The sequence below is a fragment of the Scyliorhinus canicula genome, chromosome 12 (genome assembly GCF_902713615.1).
Source record: "Scyliorhinus canicula chromosome 12, sScyCan1.1, whole genome shotgun sequence".
Taxonomy (NCBI): Eukaryota; Metazoa; Chordata; class Chondrichthyes; order Carcharhiniformes; family Scyliorhinidae; genus Scyliorhinus; species Scyliorhinus canicula.
In genome coordinates this window covers 109,961,631-109,984,385 of record NC_052157.1, presented here as the reverse complement: position 1 = coordinate 109,984,385, position 22,755 = coordinate 109,961,631, and the positions used below count along the sequence as shown (strand labels likewise).

At 53.7% G+C, this 22,755-nt stretch overlaps 1 protein-coding gene across 2 annotated transcripts in view; it reads left to right on the top strand.

Moving 5' to 3' along the window:
- The window catches only part of LOC119974658, a 188,008-nt gene that overhangs the window by 133,561 nt on the left and 31,692 nt on the right, over positions 1-22,755 (top strand). For both annotated transcript variants that reach the window (XM_038813734.1, XM_038813733.1), the window contains exon 9: positions 5,555-5,687. In XM_038813734.1, coding sequence (XP_038669662.1) covers positions 5,555-5,687 — 133 coding nt within the window. The remainder of the gene's footprint in view (positions 1-5,554; positions 5,688-22,755) is intronic.

Genomic DNA, 22,755 nt, shown 5'->3' with positions numbered 1-22,755 from the left:
ATCGTACTGTGTGGACTGAGTTTCACATGGAATTGTGGGGGAGGGGCCTAACCAAGGTAACCTCAAAGAACGGGCCACAGGATAAGTGATGCACATTCCACAGTCCCTCCACCCAATGACTGCATTTCAAATAGGAAGACGTGAAATATTAAATAAGCTAATCAAATGTAAAGGGGATAAAACCCCTGGTCTGGACAGACTACCTCATTACATGTTACAAGAATTTAGGGAAGGGATCGCGGATGCACTCCTAAATATTTTAAATAATATTTTAGTGGAAGCTGCGGTGCTGGAAGACTGGTGGATAATGTTATCCTCCTCCTCCTTAAGGCCCCTGGTGACTATGTACTTCCATTGGATTGGCCTATGATTACCCTTGCCAGAGGACTACAGTAATTTGCCATTACCACCTGCAGTATGGCTGACCAGGAAACTCTCTCATTGTTACCATCTGCCATATCGGAAAAAGTTACATCTGGATAACCAAACTGTTTGGCCACATTATGAACCTTCGATGGCCATCAAGTTCAGTCCTTCTCTGTTACCTCCTCACAAAATTCAATGGAGTTGGTCAAGGAAGACTTGCCCCAGGGCAGCATGGTGGCATAGTGGTTAGCACAACCGCCTCACGGCGCTGAGGTCCCAGGTTCGATCCCGGCTCTGGGTCACTGTCTGTGTGGAGTTTGCACATCCTCCCCGTGTCTGCGTGGGTTTCGCCCCCACAACCCAAAAATGTGCAGAGTAGGTGGATTGGCCATGCTAAATTGCCCCTTAATTGGAAAAAATAATTGGGTAATCTAAATTTATTAAAAAAAAAGGAAGACTTGCCCTTTTGAAATCTGTTAATGACTGAAAGTATTACTTGACCCCGAGGTGGGCACACTACCTGCTGCGCCACAAGACTAAGTTAATATTACACCTAAATTTGAGAAGGGAGATAGAGGCCAGGATTCTATGAAATCCCGGCCAAGTGTTGACGCCGTTGTAAACACTGGAATGGTGTACATTGGCATCAACAGGCCTCCTGGCCCAGCAATTCCCCGGTCTTCAGGGGGCTAGCACGGCGCCGGAGTTCTGTATGCTGCTCCGGCGCTGAAAGGTAGCCCTGCACGGCTGGGATGGGTCCGCGCATGTGCACGACGGCCGTCTCTGCGCTAGCGAATGCGTGTGGTTGCCATCTCTGCTTCGGCGGTGAGCAACATGTCGGACACTTAACAACGGGCCCGCACGGAAGGAGGTAGGCCCCCTCCAGATTGCGGGTGCCCGCCGATCGGAAGCCCCTGATCACGGGCCTGGACCCCGTGGAGGATCCCCCGGAGTCAGATCCCCCCGTCCCTCTACCAGGACGTCCACCGCGGCCACGGGTCCGACCGCCCACTGGGTGGTATCAGGTTGGAACCACGGCGGCGGGACTCAGCGGGAATTCGGCCGGTCGTCCGTGGAGAATCGCCGTGGGTGCCTCTTTCAGCGGCACCGCGGCGACTGCGCGGGTGCGATTCATGGCGATTCTCCAGTCGGCGGCCCGGCGTCGGAGCGGCGTGTCAGGAATGTCCCGTGTCCCCGCCGATTCTCTGACCTGGCGTGGTCTCGGAGAATCCCGCACAGAATGTTTTTGATATTCATTTACAGGACTTGAGGAAAACTCTGGCGTTCCTCAGTTAATGCCAACCCTGACTCCTGGTTTTCTGCTTACAACACGTTCACACCCATCCTCTGAACAGGGTCTGCAGAGGGGGCTTTAGACTTTGGACCACTTTGCCCGAGGGTTGGGGGAATGGAGGGCAACAGGGGATGGAGGTGCAGGCAGGCCCGCTGTGAAGATTAACATGACATGCTTCACATGTATGAGGCGTGACATGTTTTAATAGTGAATATTTTACTGTGACAAATTTCCATTCCCTCTAGCTACAGATAGTGACCCACACCAGTGATAGAAACTGGGCGGCATGGACAAGCTGGGCCAAAGGGCCTGTTTCCATGCTATAAACATCTATGACTCTATGACCAGTGCCCATTCAGTGCTCCTCACTCTTCTTGATCTTACGTGGTCCAGTGCTGGTTTAGGTGCGTCCCCAAGATGCATATCAGAGGTAGAGGCAGCATGTTGCTTTCTGTGCCCTTTTATGCCCTTGGCGGATGTTCTATGGAGGGTCTGGTGTCTAGAAACCCGGGCTGACTTAAAGTATCACTGTTGTTGCCGTGCCACTCTTTTCTGCCTGCTGCCCTTGAGATACGCCGGTATGAGGAGAGGGGGATTCAGAAGAACTGGAGACCGCCATAATCTCCTTAGCGGCAGACCCTGGGTTGGCCTCCAGGCACCTCCTGCTGCCTGTTGGTGTCCATAGGGCCCTGGGTCTCCACAGGATGGAGGGCTAGCTGCAGTGAGCTCCAGAGGCCTCATCATCATCTGGCAATGCCAGTCTTGGTGGCTCTCCATTGTCTGCACCATCGTGCCGATGCTGTCATGCTTTGCGGTGCCCCAGTAATGTTCACCTGTGTCTGGGGCATGTCCCTCAGTGACTGGGAGATGAAGACGAGGCTCTCGGTCGTCACATACTGAACCATGCCTTGGACGCCGCCACTCAAGACGAGGACATCATGCTCCAGATTTTCCACTGCGGTCACCACCCTAGAAGTGTTGGCCTCAATGCCACACGCTCTCCTGTGCCTGAAGCCTTTAGGACACCTCGAATTGGCCTTGCAGTCACTGGAATGTTGCTGAACCCCCCTCCCTCCTACCTCATGGTTGTGTTCTCTCATCTTCATCAGGTCTGGGAGAATCTGTCCAGAGGTTTGGCATCTGGTTGGTACCCAACTTGGCCCTGGGATCAAGCAGACCTACGACTGCCGTCTCTGTTGGATGTTCCTGCTTCCATCTGATGTGCATCAGCAGCTGTGTAGTGCTCACCAGATTGTGTCCCCGAAACCTGTCTACTAACGTCGCCAATCCTGAGTACACGCATACCTAAACCATCGACCAATTTAAGATGATCAGTTAAGCTCATAATGATGGCATTACACTTGCTAAAAGTGACATACACTCAGATGCAGGGATCTGTCCTCTGCAAACAAAATCTGTTCAAGCCTTGTGCCTCTTTCGAATTAACCAGGAGCAGGACAGCCTATGGATCCTCACTGTTTTCTCCATGGCAACGCCTCTGCCAATCACAGTCAATTTACCAACCAATCATCACATTTTTTTCTTCAGTGGTATAAATTGTGATAGTTTGAAATTTGGCATTCTTGTGTTTGTCCTGATACATGTGAGATGAAAAGCTTCAGAAACCTGTCGCTCGGCAATATTCCAGTTCTGTTCTATGTGTTGAATGTGAAACACCCTAAGGATGAAGGAAAAAGTGACAATAAAATTATATTTATTTCTCTCGTTAACAGGTTGCAGGGTATTTCCCCTACCTCACTGAAGGAGGCTGTTCAGCCCATCAAACCTGTGACTGTTCTTTGAAGTAGCTATTCATGAATCTCACTCCCTTTCCCCATAACCCAGTAAATCTTTTCCTTTTCAATTATTTATCTAATTCCCTTTTCAAAGTTACGGGCTGGGATCTTCCGTTCCTTTATATCGGTGGGATACTCCGTCCGTACATGCCGGTGGGATTCTCCGTCTGTTCACACCGGTGGGATTCTCCGTCCATACACATCGGTGGGATTCTCCGCTCGTTCACACCGGTGGGATTCTCCGTCCGTTCACACCGGTGGGATTCTCCATCCGTTCACATCGGTGGGATTCTCCGTCTGTTCACGCCGGTGGGATTCTCCGTCCGTTCACATCGGTGGGATTCTCCGTCCGTTCACACCGACGGGATTCTCCGTCCGTTCACATCGGTGGGATTCTCCGCTCGTTCACATCGGTGGGATTCTCCGTCCGTTCACGCCGGCGGGATTCTCCGTCCGTTCATGCCGGTGGGATTCTCCGTCCGTTCACATCGGCGGGATTCTCCGCTCGTTCACATCGGTGGGATTCTCCGTCTGTTCACACCGGCGGGACTCTCTGTCCGTTCATGCCGGTGGGATTCTCCGCTCGTTCACACCGGTGGGATTCTCCGTCCGTTCATGCCGGTGGGATTCTCCGCTCGTTCACACCGGCGGGATTCTCCGTCCGTTCATGCCGGTGGGATTCTCCGTCCGTTCACACCGGTGGGATTCTCCGCTCGTTCACACCGGCGGGATTCTCCGCTCGTTCACACCGGCGGGATTCTCCGTCCGTTCATGCCGGTGGGATTCTCCGTCTGTTCGTGCCGGCAGAATCCTCCGCTCCTTCTTGCTGGCGGGATCTTCCATTCCTGTGCACCTGCGGCATTCTCATCCGTTCATGCTGGCCGGCTTCTCCGGTCCCTCTGCAGTGAATGAGATTGTGGACTTGCAGTGGGGAATCCCGGTTTTGCTGAATCTGCTTCTCCTGTCCTTTCATCAGGAAATTCCAGGTCATAATAACACGCTGCTGAAAGAAAAAAATAATTTCCCATTAGTTATTTTTAATCTGCAGCGTCATTTACCAACTGTTCTCTCAGTGGAAACACTGGGGCTGTAACTTCCTTGGACGACATTCAACGTCAGACTGCCACTCTGTATCCACATGCCTCTAACAAATATCTCCAAGGCTGCCTGGCCTGATCTTCCAGGCAGCACAGTATCCATTAGGGCCCAGCGTTGAAGTATAAGAGAGTCAGAGTGAAGGATGACCCGGCCTCTTTTTTTTACAGCACTAGCTGCCGGTAAAGCGGATATGTTTAAAGGTCCCATTGACAGGCCAGGGAGAAGGTTAAGTGTCTAAGGTAAGAGTATAGGATTGGGAAGTGGATTGAAGGTCAGGAGGAGGAGGGGAGTTGGATATGGGGGAGGGTTGGACATTGGAGAGAGTGAGGGGATGCATATCAGGAAGCGGGAGATGGACGGAAGTTGGGGGTTCGGACATGGGGGTTTCAAGGAGATCGGACATCAGGGGAGTTAGACATTGGGGGGGAATCAAGGGGAAAGTCGGGGGGTGGTGCATCAAGAGGAAATTGGAAATTGTGGGGTAGGGACATCATGGGATTAAACAACCAGAGAGTGGTGGGGTCGGATGTGGGGGGGGGGGGGGGGGGGAATGGGGTTGGTCCAGCTGGGTTTAGTCAGATCGGATGGGTTGGGCACGGTCAAATGGGGAGGGAGTCCAGTCGCATTGGTCTATCATCCCTGGTACCTCTCTGGTAAATATCCATTTTCAAGACATTGAAAGCTTTCTTAAAGTTTAGTTTGGATACACTACAGGATTGGATGCTTTACTCTTGTTAAGTTTTAGCATAGGGGTGATTATTCCTTGGCCATCAAGTCCTGGGGTTGGACTTGAACCTGGAGCTTCTAGCTCAGAGGCAGGGCACTGCGCACTGTGCCACCAGACCTCCCTTCTGCCAGTATTGAAAAGGTTATCTCAAGTCCAAAGGTTAGGGGGCCCATGATTCCTTAGCTTATTCCCTGTGGGTTTGTGATGCATATTATATTCCAGGCTTTATTTTCGGATATAACATTACGTTTGTTTTATTTTACATTGAATCAGAGTGTAAAGGTTCCTCTGCTGCTGGATGCCCATCGATGGTTACTCTAATAGGGAAGAAATACAGCAACCCTTGCCATGGTTCCCTTATCGCCAGTGAATGGGTGCTGACAAGTAGCAGATGCGCTAATGACAGGTATAAAGACCATTGTTTGTCAGTAATAGATACAGATATGGTGATGTACCAATTTGACACCTGGCCTTGTGCCGGGACATAATACAATAGGACAATTTACCTCAAGTCTAAAGTTTGGTGTCACTGATAACCTTATCCTGGTAATGGGCTGGTTTAGCTCAGTGAGCTAGACAGCTGGTTTGTAATGCATAACAAGGCCAGCAGCGCGGGTTCAATTCCCATACAGGCTTATCCGAACAGGCGCCGGAATATGGCAACTAGGGTCTTTTCGCAGTAACTTCATATGTGTGACAATGAAAGATTATTATTATTAATGCGTGTGCGCATGATATTTAGAGATGACAATGAGGATACAGAGTTAGCCATGATTCAATCTCTCAGGCAGAAGGTTGCGTGTATCAGTCGCATTCCAGGGACATACATGTGGGGCTGCATTTTACATCACCCTGCCCTGCCGGGCATGTTTCTGGTGGGGGGTGGGGAGGGACGGATGTGTAAAATTTGTGCATTTCCCCGCCTGGCCTTGAAAACCTGCCGCCCCCACACTCCTTGCAAGTCAGCCACCCTCAGCCCCCCAACAAACCCTAATCCACCCCACACGCACACACACGCACACATAACTCCCCCAAGGGCTGCCCGATCCCTCCCTGCCCAAAATCCCAGCAACTAATCTGGCTACAGTATCCATTGAATTTCATTGTGGGACCGCTTGCATCCCAGCAACACCCACTACTCAGTTGTGGTGCTGCTGGGACTTCAGGAGCTGCTGGCCCAGTCAGATTGGCTGGCAGCGCTGGAGAGCGGACTTCATCCCTCTGAGAGGTGGTTATCTCACTCTCAGCCTGTTTAGCCCCCTGGCAGAGCATTATTGTTCCAGAGCAGTCTTTTTTTTTAAGATTCATTGACTTCTGACTTCAAGGGTGGCACGATAGCATTGTTGCTTCACAGTGCCAGGGTCCCAGGTTCGATTCCCGGCTTGGGTCACTGACTGTGCGGAGTCTGCACATTCTCCCAATGTCTGCGTGGGATTCCTCCGGGTGCTCCGGTTTCCAACCACAAGTCCAAAGATTTGCAGATTAGGTGGATTGGCCATACCCTTAGTGTCCAAAAAAAGGGTGGGTGGGCGAAACTGCCTCCAAATTCTCAATGAAGCTATTATTACCGGACTCCTGGAGTATTTCCCCGGGGCCATCGGGAGCAGCGCTGTTGCGAGTGCTTTCAATCCCGACCCCCTGCACAAACTCTGCTCCATTCTGACCCATTGGGAGTTGATGTACCATCAATTGGATGCGAGACACGATGAAGATCCAAACTGTGGCTTTAATCAGCTAGTTGTTAGCTCAGTGGTCAACTACAGAGAAAGGCTGACCGCCGGGAAACCTGGGTACTTATACCCCGCCTTGGAGGCGGGGTCTACTTGCCTCTTGACCAATGGTTTTGTGAAGGGTAGGTCGTGCCTCACAAACCTCATTGAGTTCTTCGAGAAGGTGACCAAACAGGTGGATGAGGGTAAAGCACTTGATGTGGTGTATATGGATTTCAGTAAAGCGTTTGATAAGGTTCCCCACGGTAGGCTATTGCAGAAAATACAGAGGCATGGGATTCAGGGTGATTTAGCAGTTTGGATCAGAAATTGGCTAGCTGATAGAAGACAAAGATTGGTGGTTGATGGGAAATGCTCTGACTGGTGTCCAGTTACTAGTGGTGTGCCACAAGGATCTGTTTTGGGGCCGTTGCTGTTTGTCATTTTTATAAATGACCTCGAGGAGGGCGTAGAAGGATGGGTGAGTAAATTTGCAGATGACACTAAAGTCGGTGGAGTTGTGGACAGTGCAGAAGGATGTTACAAGTTACAGAGGGACATAGATAAGCTGCAGAGCTGGGCTGACAGGTAGCAAATGGAGTTTAATGCAGAAAAGTGTGAGGTGATTCATTTTGGAAGGAATAACAGGAAGGCAGAGTACTGGGCTAATGGTAACATTCTTGGTAGTGTGGACGAGCAGAGAGATCTCGGTGTCCATGTCCATAGAACCCTGAAAGTTGCCACCCAGGTTGAGAGGGTTGTTAAGAAGGCGTACGGTGTGTTAGCTTTTATTGGTAGAGGAATTGAGTTTCGGAGCCATGAGGTCATGTTGCAGTTGTACAAAACTCTGGCGCGGCCGCATTTGGAGTATTGTGTGCAGTTCTGGTCGCCACATTATAGGAAGGATGTGGAAGCATTGGAAAGAGTACAGAGGAGATTTACAAGAATGTTGCCTGGTATGGAGGGAAGGTCTTACGAGGAAAGGCTGAAGGACATGAGGCTGTTTTCGTTAGAGAGAAGAAGGTTAAGAGGTGACTTAATTGAGGTATACAAGATGATCAGAGGATTAGATAGGGTGGACAGTGAAAGCCTTTTTCCTCGGATGGTGATGTCCAGCACGAGGGGACATAGCTTTAAATTGAGGGGAGATAGATATAGGACAGATGTCAGAGGTAGGTTCTTTACCCAGAGAGTAGTAAGGGCGTGGAATGCCCTGCCTGCAACAGTAGTGGACTCGCCAACACTAAACGCATTCAAATGGTCATTGGATAGGCATATGGACGATAAGGGAATAGTGTAGAGGGACATTAGAGGGGTTTCACAGGACGGCGCAACATTGTGGGCCGAAGGGCCTGTACTGCGCTGTAATGCTCTATGTTCTATGTTCTATGAAGTGGTAGAGGCACCCATCTGCCTCAAACGCGGTGTACTTGCGGTCACTCACGCGGATGGGGAGCTGGTGGTAGGCGGACTTAAGGTCCATCATGGAAAAGACTTTGTATTTCGCGATCCTGTTAACCAGGTCGGAAATACGGGGGAGAGGATACGCGTCCAGCTGCGTAAACCTGTTGATGGTCTGACTGTAATCAATGACCATCTGGTTTTTCTCCCCAGTCCGAACTACCAGCACTTGGGCTCGCCAGGGACTGTTGCTGGCCTCGATAACTCCTTCCTTAAGGAGCCACTGGACCTCGGACCCGATGAAGGTCCAGTCCTGGGCACTGTATCGTCTTCTCCGAGGGGCGACAGGTTTACAATCTGGGGTGAGATTAGCAAATAAGGAAGGGGGGTCCACTTTGAGGGACGCGAGGTTGCAGATAGTAAGGGGGGGAATAGGACCGCCGAATTGGAAGGTTAAGCTCTGCAGGTTGCACTGGAAATCCAGGCCCAAGAGTGCCGGAGCGCATAGACGGGGGAGAACGAGGAGTTTGAAGTTTTTGAAAACCCTCCCCTGGACCGTGAGGTCCGCTATGCAGCACCCGGTGATCTGGACGGAGTGCGAACCTGAGGCCAATTTGATTTTATGCTTAACTGGGTGGATGGGGAGCGCGCAGCGTCTTACCGTGTCTGGGTGGATGAAACTTTCCGTGCTCCCGGAGTCCAGTAGGCATTTCGTCTTGTGTCCGTTGAGCTGGATCGTTGTCGTAGTCTTGGCGAGTGAGCGTGGTCGCGACTGGTCGAGAGTGATGGAAGCAAGTCGTGGCGAGAGTTCCAGGTCATCCTCGGTGGCAGAGTAATCGCTGGCAGGGCCTTCCGTGTTGGCCCAAGATGGCGGCGCCCAGGACCCGCATGTGGAATCGGTGTCCCAAGATGGCGGCGCCCAGGACCCGCACGTGGAGCCGGGGTCCCAAGATGGCGGCGGCCATGACCCGCACGTGGCGTCCGGGACCCAAGATGGCGGCGCCGTGGGAACCTCATGGCAGTTGGAGGCAGTGTCAGTGGCATCTGCGGGCCGGTCGGGGCAGCTGGGAGCGTGGGTCGGGAGGACCGTGGGCCTGTTGCGGGGGCCGGAAGGCGGGCCGTAACGGCCGGTGCACGGCGCGGGGCCCTGGGTGGGCCCGGGGGATGCGATCAGTGGTAGCTGCGCGGAACAGCAGCGACCGACTTGGTCTTGCAGACCACCGCGTAGTGGCCCTTCTTCCCGCAGCTCTTACACAGAGCGGAGCGGGCCGGGCAGCGCGGGCTGGGGTGTTTAGAGAGACCAGAAAAATAGCAGCGGGGCCCCGATAGCTTGTCGGGGCGTCCCGCAGCGCAGGCCTGGGGGGTCAGCAGAGGACGGGGGTGGCGTGTGCCACGAGGTCCAGGGGGTTGCTGCGCGGCCGGGGGCGTATGCGCGGGCGTTCAGGTCGGCGACCTCCAGGGAGGTTGCAAGGGTCCGTGCCTCAGCTTGGCTGAGGGCGTTCTTCTCCAGCAATCGTTAGCAGATAGAGAATTGCATGCCGGCAACATAAGCGTCTCTAATTAAAAGTTCCATGTGCTCAGGCACCGAAACATGGGGACAGGCGCACATTCTCCCTAGAGCTGTGAGGGCCTGGTAGAGCTCGTCTAGTGACTCACCAGGGAACTGCTGTGTAGTCGTCAGGAGATGCTGTGCGTATACTTCGTTGACCGGCCAGAGAATGTGTCCTTTCAGGATATCCATGGCCGCATCATAATCACTTTCGTCCTCAATCATTGAATGTACCGCCGTGCCCACGCACGAGTGGAGGATGTGGAGTTTCTGATCCTTGGAGGGTTTGCTGGCTGAGTTGTCAGGTAACTGTTGAAACACGCCTGCCAATGTTTAAAGATTGCAGACGCATTTGCAGCATGCGGGCTGGTGCGGAGGCAGTCAGGCTTGATGCGTAGCTCCATTCCAAAATTCTAGCTGATTAAATTGATGTACCATCAATTGGACGCAAGACACGATGAAGATCCAAACTGTGGCTTTAATCAGCTAGTTGTTAGCCCGATGGTCGACTACAGAGAAAGGCCGACCACCGGGAATCCTGGGTACTTATACCCCGCCTCGGAGGCGGGGTCTACTTGCATCTCGACCAATTGGTGAGCAGTCACATGACTAGTCCCAGCCAATCAGACGAGAGGCACATGACCAACCAGAGCCAATGGGAAACCAATGCTCTGCACCAGTGGCAGTGCTCCCACTCATATCGCCACAGGAGTCAACCCCTCTGACCCATCTCCGTACCTTCTCCACATTCTCCGCCCAGTAATAATACATTAGGTTCGGAATACCCAAACCCTCTGCCTGCCTTCCCCTCTGTAGTAGCACCTTTCTCACTCTGGCCATCTTCCCTCCCCATAATCATTCCTTCACTCTCTCTGAAAAAAGCCTTTGGCAGGAAAATCAGCAAGCATTGGAAAATAAACAGAAATTACGACAACACGTTCATTTTAACCGCCTGTACCCGACCGGCCAGTGACAGAGGGAGGCCATCCCACCTTGCCAGATCGGCTTTCACTCTCCCCACCAAACTAGAAATGTTGTACCTGAGGAGCCCCCCCACTCCCGGGGAACCTGCACCCCCAGATAACTAAAATGAGTCCCTGCCCTACGCGAATGGCAGCCACCCCCACCCCCACCCCTGCCCCCATCCCTGGCTGAGACACCACAAAATACTCACTCTTGTCTAGATTTTATTTGTAACCCGACAAAGAGCCAAACACTCGACGCAGCTCCAATATTCCCCCTATTGACACACTCGGTTCTGACACGTATAACAAGTCATCGGCAAATAAGGACACCCTATGCTCTGTCCCCCCCCAGCACTATTCCTTTCCATACCCCCGAACGTCTTAATGTGATGGCCAATGGCTCAATCGCGAGTGCAAACAGCAGGGGGGCATCGGGGGCGGGACTCTCTCAGCCCGGGGCTGGACCGGAGAACCCCGCGACCGTGCCACGCACCTCATGATGCCGGCATGTGATTCTCACAGAGATGAGAATCGGTGCCATTGACGCCGGCGTGGTTGGCGCAGCGCCGGTCGTGGGCCGCTCTACGCGGCTGGCCCGCTGGGATGGGCTGAGCGGCCAGTTAGAACGCTGAGTGCCGCTGGCGCCGCCCACACCTGCTCACAGCCGGCGGGAACTCTACGTGCAAGGGTCGGGTGGCAGCCTGTGTGTGTGGGGGGGGGCCTCTCTGCCCCCGGCCTCCTTTCCTACACGCCGGCCCCTGTTGTCCTATGTCGTGTCAGGGCCGGCACGTTGAAGGAGGCCACTGTGCATGCACGCGTTGGCGCTGGCGCATGCGCGGCGTGCAGGTCATGCTGGGATCGGCAGTTGGAGCAGCGTGAACTGCTCCAGTGCCGTGCTGCCCCACTATAGGGGCAAGAATTACTCCTGGCAGCAGCTCGTTCACACCATCGTAAAACGCGACATCGTTTACAACGGCGTGGACACTCTGGAAGAATCCCACCCAGGAGGACACCCCTGCCTAGTCCCACGGTGGAGAGAAAAGTATCTCAAGCTGATATTATTTGTGCGGGCACTTGCCCTCGCCTCCTTGTGTAGCCGCTTTACCCAGTCCACAAATCTTGGTCCAGTCCCAAACCGCTCCAGAACTGCCATCAAGTACCCCCATTCTACCCGGTCAAACGCCTTCTCGGTGTCCAATGTCACAACCACCTCTGTTTCCTTCCCTTCCGCCGGTGTCATAACCACGTTCAATATCCTTCTAACGTTTGAAAAAAGCTGCCTCCTCTCACGAACCCCACCTTCGGGAGGCACTCCTCCAGCCTACCCGCCAGTACCTTCGCCAATATTTTGCGTCCACGTTCAGAAGTGATTTGGGCCTATACGACCCACACTCCGTCGGATCCTTATCTTTTTTAAGCAATAGGGAAATCGATGCCTGCCCCAAAGTTTGTGGCAACAGCCCCTACCCTATTGCCTCCTCAAACATCCATCAGGTGTGCCAGTTTATCCTTGAAATTTTTATAATATTCCACCTGAAACCCATCCGGCCCTGCCACCTTCCCCGTCTGTATCCTCCCAATCGTATATTTTATCTCCTGCTCCATTGTTGCTCCTTCTAATGTAGCCCTGCCCCTCTCCCCTAGCCTCGGGTTCTCCAACCCATCTAGAAATTCCTGCATCTCCCAGTCTCCCCCAAGTGGCTCTAACCTGTACAACCTCTGAAAGAATTCCTCAAAGACGTTGTTAATAAGATCCGGAGCCATCACCAACCTCCCTGCCCTGTCCCTCACCTGCACAATTTCCTTTGCCGCTGCTTCTCCCCGGAGCTGACCCGCTAACATACCTTATCTCCATGCTCGTAAACTGCACCCCTTGCTTGCCTCAGTGGGCGCACCGCCTTCCTGGTAGATAGTCGGTCGAAGCTCGCCTGTAATTCCTTCCTCTTTTCCATCTTCACTGGGTCCCCATCTTCTGCATAACTCCTATCTACCTCCAACATCTCATCTATTACCCTCTGCCGCTCCAACCTCTCCTCTTTGTCCACCCTGGCCTTAAACAAGATTACCTCACCCCTCGCCACCGTCTTTAGAGCCTCCCAGATAACTGCCTTCGACACTTCACCCGTACAGTTGAAACCTACATATTCCTCAATTACCTTTTCAATTTTCTCACAGAATACTTGGTTCCCCAAAAGCCCCACACCCAGTTTCCACTTCGGCCTCTGTGCTAGCCACTTCTCCAGCACCATATCCACCCAATGCGGAGCGTGATCTGACACTGCATTTGCCAAGTATTCCGACCCCTTAACCCCAGCCAGCAAAGCCTTCCCCACCACGAGAAAGTCAATCCGCGAGTATACCTTATGGACTGCTGAGAAAAACGAGTACTTCCTTTCCCTCGGGTGCAGGAACCTCCAAGGGTCCACCCCTCCCATTTCCACCATTAGCCCAGCCACGCCTTTGCCCTCCCCGATGGGACCAGTGAGCACTTCCTTCAATTTGGTTTATTGTATTCACTGCTCCCAATGCAGTCTGTCCAACCTTGGCTCCTGCACCAAGTTCCAGTCCCCCTCACATAATCAGCTCGTGTGTGTCCAAGTCAGGGATGGCCTCAAACACCTTCTTTGCGAATCCCACATCATCCCAATTGGGACCGTATACACTTAACAGCGCCACTAACTCCCCTTCAGTACCCCTGTCACAATCACATATCTACCCCCCTGATCTGGAACCACCTTCTCCATCTGGAAGCGTACCCTTTTGCTGACAAACACCGCTACCCCTCGAGCCCTTCCATCAACTCCAGAGTGAAACACCTGACTAACCCAGCCCTGTTTAAGTCTCACCTGGTCCTTCACCCTCAAGTGAGTCTCCTGCAGCATTGCCACATCGGCTTTCAAACTTTTAAGATGCGCAAGCACCCTTGACCTCTTGACCGGACCTCCTAGCCCTCTCATGTTCCACGTTACTATCCAAACTGGGGGTCTCTCACCACCCCCCCCCCCCACCCCCGTCCACCCTTCTTATTCACCATCATCATACCACCGGGCCCTGCTCCATGAGCCTGACCCGCCCTATCCATTATTAACATAGAACCCCTTCACCCCTCCCAGAATCCCCACTATATTTCCTCTCGAAAAAACAATCAAACCCTCCCTCCCCCCACCTTGCTCACCTCGTAGGCCCATTGAAGCCTGCTATCCAGGCTCCAACGTCCACAGCCCTCCTCTCACCTCACCTCCGTTCACTAGCCGACTTTAGTTAGCTAGCGCGGGTGGCTCCCCCCGCCAAGATATACCGGCCCCTCCCACCCAGCCCCAGAGGGAAAGAAAACAACAATCCAACCCATACAATCAACTAAAATAAGATATAACCGTTGCAACACAGAATGCCAATCAACCCAACCAATAACTTAAACTCTGTAACAATGTGAAGTGAAGTAAATTACAATACAGGCGAGCTGGTCACTGTGCTGCGACACAACCTTCTCCACTTCCTTGACCTTCTCGCCCTGCTCTCTCACCTCGGCTGATGTCTTTGCCACAGCTGCCCTCACCGGGGTGATTGCCTCTTCCACCAATGACTTCAATGCGACCGCCATCTCCTTCCTCCAATCCTCCAGATGCCTCGCAAACTGCTTTTCCAACTCCACCGCCATCACCTTGGACATCTTTTCCACCGTAAGCAGTGCGGCCCCCCCATGCGGTCTGGCATGCTCCATCTTGCCAGCACTTTTGCTGGTCCTCTGATTCAGCGGTGAGCCCGCGTTTCCTCCCTTCTGCTACGGTGCTTTTCGCATCCTTTAACGACTTATTATTTTTCTTTTTTGTCCCCTTACTTTCTTCAATATTTAAAAAAAAACTTTGTTTAAAAATTCTTTCTATTCCCTTTTATATTCCTCAAAACTTCCCCTGGGACCGGGCTTCGGACTTCCTAAAGCAAACACATTCTAGCCGGGAGTCACTCAATGTGGAACATCTCCACCCACATTGGGCCCTGGCTTCGGGCCTGCCACCTCGTCCTCAGTTTGGCTACGCCACCAGCTGCTCCAAAGGCCGTGCGCCCCGGGCCCGACGCCTCAGCTCCGGCCGCCTGACACTTGCGTGGGGTTCCTCGCTGGTTCTCAAACCGACCTGGCTTGACGCCCAGGACAGCCCCAAAGGGCGACAACAATTGGGGTGGGGAGAGCGCAAAATCGGGGAAACCCCTGAAATCGCTGTAAAGAGCGACACCGGCGGGAGCTCCTCTCAATGCCAGTCTAAAACTATTTTACTCAATGTTGAGTCCAAGGGGCTGTAAAGTGCCCAACTGGAAGATGTGATGCTGCTCCTCTAGCTTGCATTGGGCTTCACTGGAGCATTTCAGCAGGCCAAGGACAGAGATGAGGGCATGAGAGCAAGGTGTTGAGTTAAAATGGCACACAGCAGGAAGTCTGGGGTCATGCTTGCTGTGTTTTCTGCAAAGTGGTCACCTAGTCTGCGTTTATTCTCCCCAATGTTGGGTAGACCGCATTGGGAGCAATGAATACAATAAACCAAATTGAAGGAAGTGCAAGTGAAATGCTGCTTAACCTGAAAGGAGTGTTTGGGGCCTTGAATGGTGAGGAGGGAGGAGGTAAAGCGACATATTAGCACCTTCTGCGATTGCAAGGAAAGGTGGCGTGAGAGAGAGATGAGGAGTTAGGCGTGATGGAGGAGTGGACCAGGGTGTCACTGTCACAGGATACTAGGTGAGTTGTAATGGAGGGGGTAAGGGCAAAGCGTGATGAAATGGGTGGGCATGAATTGGCACAAAGTTGGCATTGGAGATATAAAGGGCCACGGGGAGGTAGGTAGAGGGGCATGAATTGGCATGGGGGTATGTGGGGACATAAGGAATTGGCATGAGGTGCCATAGTTCAGCAAGGATGTGGGAAGGGGAGTGTGTGGCAGGATGAGGGGCGTAGAGTGAGGTTTGGAGTACTGTTTCCTGTTTAAGTGTTGGGTCACAAATTCAGACCTTCAGCCCAGCTTGCCTCTGTACCCAGCAGCCTATGCGCTAGTTCCAGGGTGAAGGGCCGAATTCCAATCCAGCCGACTCTTCAGAATGAAAATCCGGTCTGCAGGGACTTTTTAAAGGCCAGGCTTGCAGAGCCCGGAATTCCCCCTTAATAATAATCGCTCATTGTCACAAGTAGGCTTCAATGGAGTCACCTAACCAGGGAGTGAAAAACTTGGCCTTTATCTGATTCACACCCATCCTGATTTCCCCTTGTCCCGAGTTACACTTCATCCCAATAATGCCCCTTGGTAAACATTGTCCCGACTTACACTCCCACATTTCTACTCTCTGTCTGCCTTTGTCTCTGTCGAATTGTCTTTTCCCGGATTTTCAAAAGATGTGCAGGTTAGGTGGGGTTACGGGGATAGGGTGGAGGAGTGGACCAAGGGGGGGGGGGGGGGGGGGGGTGCTCTTTTAGAGGGTCGGTGCAGACTCGATGGGTCAAATGGCCTCCTTTTGCATTGTAGTGATTATTTTGTTTAACAAACATTTGATAAAGGCATTTATGGTTTTATAACAACAAAAGATACAAATACAAATGTAAACATAATTCAATACATAACACTCCCCTCCACCTCTTCTCACTGTTTCTGCCTGAACTAAACTAATTCCCCCTGTGGTGATATGCATCACTGTAAATACACAGGGGTTAATGTAAATACACGTAGACTCGATAGACACTAGAGGGAGCACAAGAGACATGACACACAGACATTCAACCAATAGGTCAGTAAGATAGGACACGACCAATGGGTATTCACGACACACACAGAGGTGACACTACCACAGGTGTGCATGACACCAACCCATATAAAAGGACACAGCACACATGATCTTCCTCTTTCCAGTGGAGACATTCAGTGTGTACACAGGGTTGATTTGAAACACATCATACCCACCACGTGGATTGTAGCAGGCTGGTTCGTCAGTCTGAGTAGCTATAGCAGGATTAATAGAAGAGTCGAATCCAAGTAGGAGAATTGTGTACAGTTTAATAAACGTGTTAAAGCTATCTCCAAATCTGAACCTACCTTTGTCAGAGTGCATATCAAGGAAGCAGCTTATGCTGCGTCAAGAGCATAACAAAACACCTCCTGCCCCCCTTAAACCTTAACGCCCCACTTATTGAATCTGCTAACAGTTTGATTTCCCCCGAAGAAGTTGATAAACGGCTGCCACCTCCGAGCGAACCCTCATGTTTATCCTCTCAGGGCGGACTTAACTTTTTTAAGCCTGAGAAACCCGGCCATGTCGCTAACCCATACCCCTGATATTGGGGGCTCCGAGTCCCTCCATGCTAATAAGGTCCGTCTCCGGACTACCAAGGAGGCAAAGGCCAAAACATCGGCCTCTCTCGCCTCCTGGACTCTCAGGTCTTCTAACACTCCAAAAATCGCCACCTGTGGACCTGGTGCCACCCTCATTTTTCGCACCGTGGCCATGACATCCGCAAATCCCTGCCAGAATTCCCTAAACTTCGGACATGCCCAAAACATGTGGACATCGTTTGCAGGTCCTCCTGCACACCTCACACGCCTGTCCTCCACCCCAAAAATCCTGCTCATCCGGGTCACCGTCATGTGTGCCCAGTGGAGATATCGGACTTCCGGGCGGCGAGCGAGGAGGTCGCAGGGAGAGGGGCTCCCGCAAGCGCCAGGAAGGAACCCCCCCGACAGGCCGGACGGCGGAGGAGGAGCGGGCGGCAACGGCGGAGGAGGAGCGGGCGGCAACGGCGGAGGAGCGGGCGGCAACGGAGGAGCGGCGGGCGGCAGCGGCGGGCGGCAGCGGAGGAGAAGCGGAGGAGAAGCGGAGGAGGAGCGGGCGGCAGCTGAGGAGGAGCGGGCGGCGGCGGAAGGCGGAGGCGAGGAGCGACGGCGACAGGGAGGCCCAGCAGCGGCAGGTCCAACCCCTCTCTCCCCCCCCCCCCCCCCCCACGCGGGCCGGGAACGGTGCGGTAGCGGCGGGCCCTCTTCCCCCCCCCCAAACCAGCAGCGGGACACCACCTTCCCCCCCCCAATCAGCAGCGGGGACACCAACTCCCCCCCCCCCCCCCCCCAACCAGCAGCGAGGACACCAACCCCCCCCCCCCCCAACCAGCAGCGAGGACACCAACCCCCCCCCCCCCCCCCCCCCCCCAACCAGCAGCGAGGACACCAACCCCCCCCCCCCCCCAACCAGCAGCGGGGACACAAACCCCCCCCCCCCAACCCCCCAACCCCCCAACCAGCAGCCCCACTCGCCCCTCCCCCTCCCCCCAACTGCAGTGACCACCACGTGGCAAGGACAAAGGGGGACTCTCTCTCTCTCTCCTGGGCGAGTGGAGAGAGAAAACAAAAGGAAAAAAAGAGACTTATATTTCTGTTCTTTTTTTTAAAATAAAAACCCAAAAGAAAACTGGTAAAGAGAAAAGGGGTGAAATAAAGGGGTAAAGGAAAGAAGGGGGGAAATAAATTTTTCATTTAAAAAAAAAATATATACATATATTTTTATATATATATAAATAAAATTAAAATAGGGTGCGGAAAAGGGGGAAAAGAAGAACAAGGAGAGAAGAAACGATGAAGGGGAAGGGGGAGAAAAAAATGCCAGAAGGGACCCAAGAGAAAGGGGGCACCGGAGGTGGACGGGGCAAAGGGCAAACCAGCTTGGGCGAACGAGTCAACACGCGAAGCAGCGGGAAGAATGTATCGCCGCATCCAAAAGGGCTGGACGGGCGGGCAACCTCTCCCCTGGGGTTAGAGGGGGGCGTGAATTGGAAGGAAGCCATTGCAGAGGTGGTGAGGGAGCAGCTGCAGGCAATCAAGGCAGAGTTAAAAGCAGACACAGAGGCCGCAGCACAGGCAGCAATGACCAGGGCCATGTCAGGGGTGCAGCAGGCTCTGACCAGAATGGAGGAGAAAGTGGATGCCCAAGGGAAGATACTGGAAGCCCACGGGGCAACCATTAAAGAGCTGGAGAAGGCAGCGACTGACGTGAGCGACCGGGTCATGTCCCTGGAGAGGGAAATGGCGAAACTGAGTGCAACACAGGGGAGCCTGAAGGGCAGGGTAGACGACCAGGAGATCAACTCGAGAAGGCAAAACATTAAGATAGTGGGCCTGCCAGAGGGGATAGAGGGTAGAAATCCCACAACATTCGTGGCTGCGATGCTGGGCTCCTTGGTGGGGCGGGAAACTTTTCCCACCCCACCGGAAATGGACAGAGCTCATCGGTCACTGCGCCCGAAGCCCAAGGAAGGGGAAAAACCGAGAGCAGTTATAGCCAGACTGCACCGGTACCGGGATAGGGAGACAATCCTGCGCTGGGCCAAGGAGAATAGAGCCTGCAATTGGGACGGGCACGCCATCAGAATCTACGAGGATTTTGGAGCGGACATAGCTAAGAGACGGGCGGAGTTCAACAGAGCGAAAGCAGCTCTCTATAAGAACAAAGTACGTTTTGGTATGCTGTACCCAGCAAAACTCTGGGTCACATACCAACACAAGGAATATTTCTTTACAGCCCCTGCCGAGGCGAATAGATTCGTTGAGGAGCACGGGCTGGAAAAACGCCATGGGAAGTAGGGACGAGGGGCCCATGGCAAGGAGATACGTCATGCCGACGGGGGGGTGGGGAGGGGCGAGGCAAAGCCAGCCCCCTCCCCCCTGGCAGGAGCACCCAGGAAAAACAACCCAATGCCCAAGGGCCCGCTCCAGGTGGGAGGCCAGGCCCCGGCACGAGGGAACGGGAGTACTGGAGAGGGGAGAGGGGAAGGGGGACAGCAACCTCCGAGCGGGGAGCCACCGTGCTAGCAGGAAAGCTAGCGAAGGGGGCGCGCAACAGAGCAGGGCCGCAGCGCACCCCCAACAGGGGGGAAGGCGCCAGGCAGGGGAGGGGGGGGATCACCCATCAAAGGTGGGAGAGCAAATGGGGACAGGAATGGGGGAGAGAGGGGCAATGGAGGGGTACACAGGGGTATCCCCGAAAGGGATAGAGCGGGGGGGGGGGGCACTCGGGGGGCGAGAGACCAGGGAGGGGAAATGCAGGGACGAAGGGACAAAAGAGGCCAGAAAGGGAATAGGGCCACAAAGTGCCACAGACAAGGGCTCGAAACAGGGAACTGCTGCAAACACCCACCCAGTACGGTCTGTGGGTGAAGGGGCCCCCCGGAGTGCAGGGGGCTACCCGCGTGGCGGACACACAGTGGACGGCCATGGCGGGTGTCCCCGGGACAAGGGGGAACCCCGGAGCGCAGGGACCCGACCGCATGGGGAGAGCAGTGATAGTGGACATCCTGGACGGCCCCCTAACAAAGGGAAACCCCAGAGGGCAGGGGCGCGTCCACCGGACAAATATGGTTAACCCCACAGGAGCAAGGGGGCAGAAGCCCCCCACCAGAATAGTCACCTGGAACGTAAGGGGACTTAATGGCCCAGTGAAGAGATCTAGAGTCCTCACCCACCTTAGAAACATGAGGGCCGACATAGTCTTCCTCCAAGAGACGCACTTGAGGGAGCAGGACCAACTGCGGGTAAGAAAGGGCTGGGTGGGACAAACCTATCATTCCTGTTATGGGGCAAGGGCCAGGGGGGTGGCGATCCTGATTGGCAAGAGGACAATGTTTAGGGCGACAAAGACGGTTACGGACCCAGGGGGACGGTATGTCATGGTCAGCGGGGCCCTGGATGGGGCGCCGGTAGTCCTAGTTAACGTGTATGCGCCCAACTGGGACGACACGAGTTTCATCCAAAAGACCATGGCAGAAATCCCGGACATAGCGACGCACCGACTAATCATGGGGGGGGACTTCAACTGTGTACAGGACCCAACGACGGACAGATCAAACCCCAGAACGGGGAAAACCTCAAACATGGCAAGGGAACTCAGTCACTATATGGAGCAGATGGGAGCAGTAGACCCCTGGAGATTCGCCCACCCGGGGGAGAAAGAATTCTCTTTCTTCTCCCCAGTACACAACGTGTACACCAGAATTGACTTCTTTGTGGTGGGGAAAACGGTGCTTCCAGAGATAGACAAGGTGGAATACTCCGCAATTGTGATATCAGACCACGCCCCACACTACATGGATGTGCGGCTAGAGACGGGAAGGGCCCAGCGCCCCAAATGGAGGTTGGACGGTGCCTTACTAGCTGACAAGGCCTTCAGCGAAAGGATAGCGCGGGCCATAGCGGAGTACACTGAGATCAACCAAAACGGGGAGGTCTCACCCTCCACGTTCTGGGAAGCGCTTAAGGCCGTACTAAGAGGGGAAATCATAGCCTACAAAGCGCAAAGAGATAGGGAGGAAAGGGTGGCTAGGCAGAAGCTGGTCGACTCCATACTGGAGGTAGACCATAAATACTCCGAGGCCCCGACCGTAGAACTCCTGGCGGAGAGGAAAGAATTACAAAGGAACTTTGACCTGCTCTCCACCAGGAAAGCAGTACACCAACTCCGCCAGGCACGCGGGGCCCTATACGAACACGGAGACAAAGCCAGCCGCCTGTTGGCCCACCAGCTGAGAAAGCAGGCAGCCAGCAGAGAAATTGCGCAAATCAGAGATACCAGAGGCACGTTGGAAACAGAACCAGAGAGGATTAACAAAACCTTCAAGGCCTTCTACCAAGAGCTGTACACCTCAGAGCCCCCAACGGGGAAGGCTGGGATGAACCGGTTTCTTGACGGACTGGACATACCAGTTGTGGGAGAGGGCAGAAAACGGGATCTGGAAGCACCACTAGCACTGGGAGAGATCATGGACAGCATTAGCTCCATGCAGGCGGGGAAGGCGCCGGGACCGGACGGATTCCCGGCGGACTTCTACAAATAATTTGCGACAGCGCTGGCCCCGCACCTGCGGGAGATGTTCACAGACTCGCTAGCTAGGGGCACATTGCCACCCACGTTAGCACAGGCCTCAATCTCGCTGATACCTAAGAAAGACAAAGACCCAACGGAATGTGGGTCATACAGACCCATATCTCTGCTGAATGCAGACGCCAAAATACTGGCCAAAATCCTAGCCAAGAGGCTAGAAGACTGTGTACCTGAGGTGGTCACAGAGGACCAGACGGGCTTTGTCAAAGGTAGACAGCTTACCGCGAACATCAGGCGCCTGCTGAACGTGATAATGACCCCCTCCGGGGAGAGAACACAAGAGGTGATCGTCTCCCTGGACGCAGAAAAGGCCTTCGACAGAGTCGAGTGGAAATACCTCATAGAGGTACTGGAGCGGTTCGGGCTTGGAACAGGGTTCACCGCTTGGGTAAAGCTCCTGTACAACGCACCCATGGCGAGTGTACAGACCAACAATACCAACTCCCAATACTTCCAGCTGCACAGGGGCACCAGACAAGGATGCCCACTGTCCCCGCTGCTGTTCGCACTAGCAATTGAACCGCTAGCAATCGCGCTCAGGGCAGCAAAAAATTGGAGGGGGATCCGAAGGGGAGGTAGAGAGCACAGAGTCTCACTCTATGCGGATGATCTGCTCCTCTATATCTCGGACCCACAAAGCAGCATGGACGGAATCATCGCGCTCCTGAAAGAGTTTGGAGCCTTCTCGGGCTACAAACTCAACATGAGCAAAAGTGAGATCTTCCCAGTACACCCGCAAGGGGGGGGGGGGGCAGCACTAAAGGGGCTGCCGTTCAATCAAGCCCGACATAAATTCCGCTACCTGGGGATCCAAATAGCCCATGACTGGAAAGGGATCCACAAATGGAACCTCACCAGCCTGACGGAGGAAGTTAAAAAGGACCTGCAAAGATGGAACACACTCCCGCTCTCCCTCGCGGGGAGAGTTCAGACGATCAAAATGAACGTACTGCC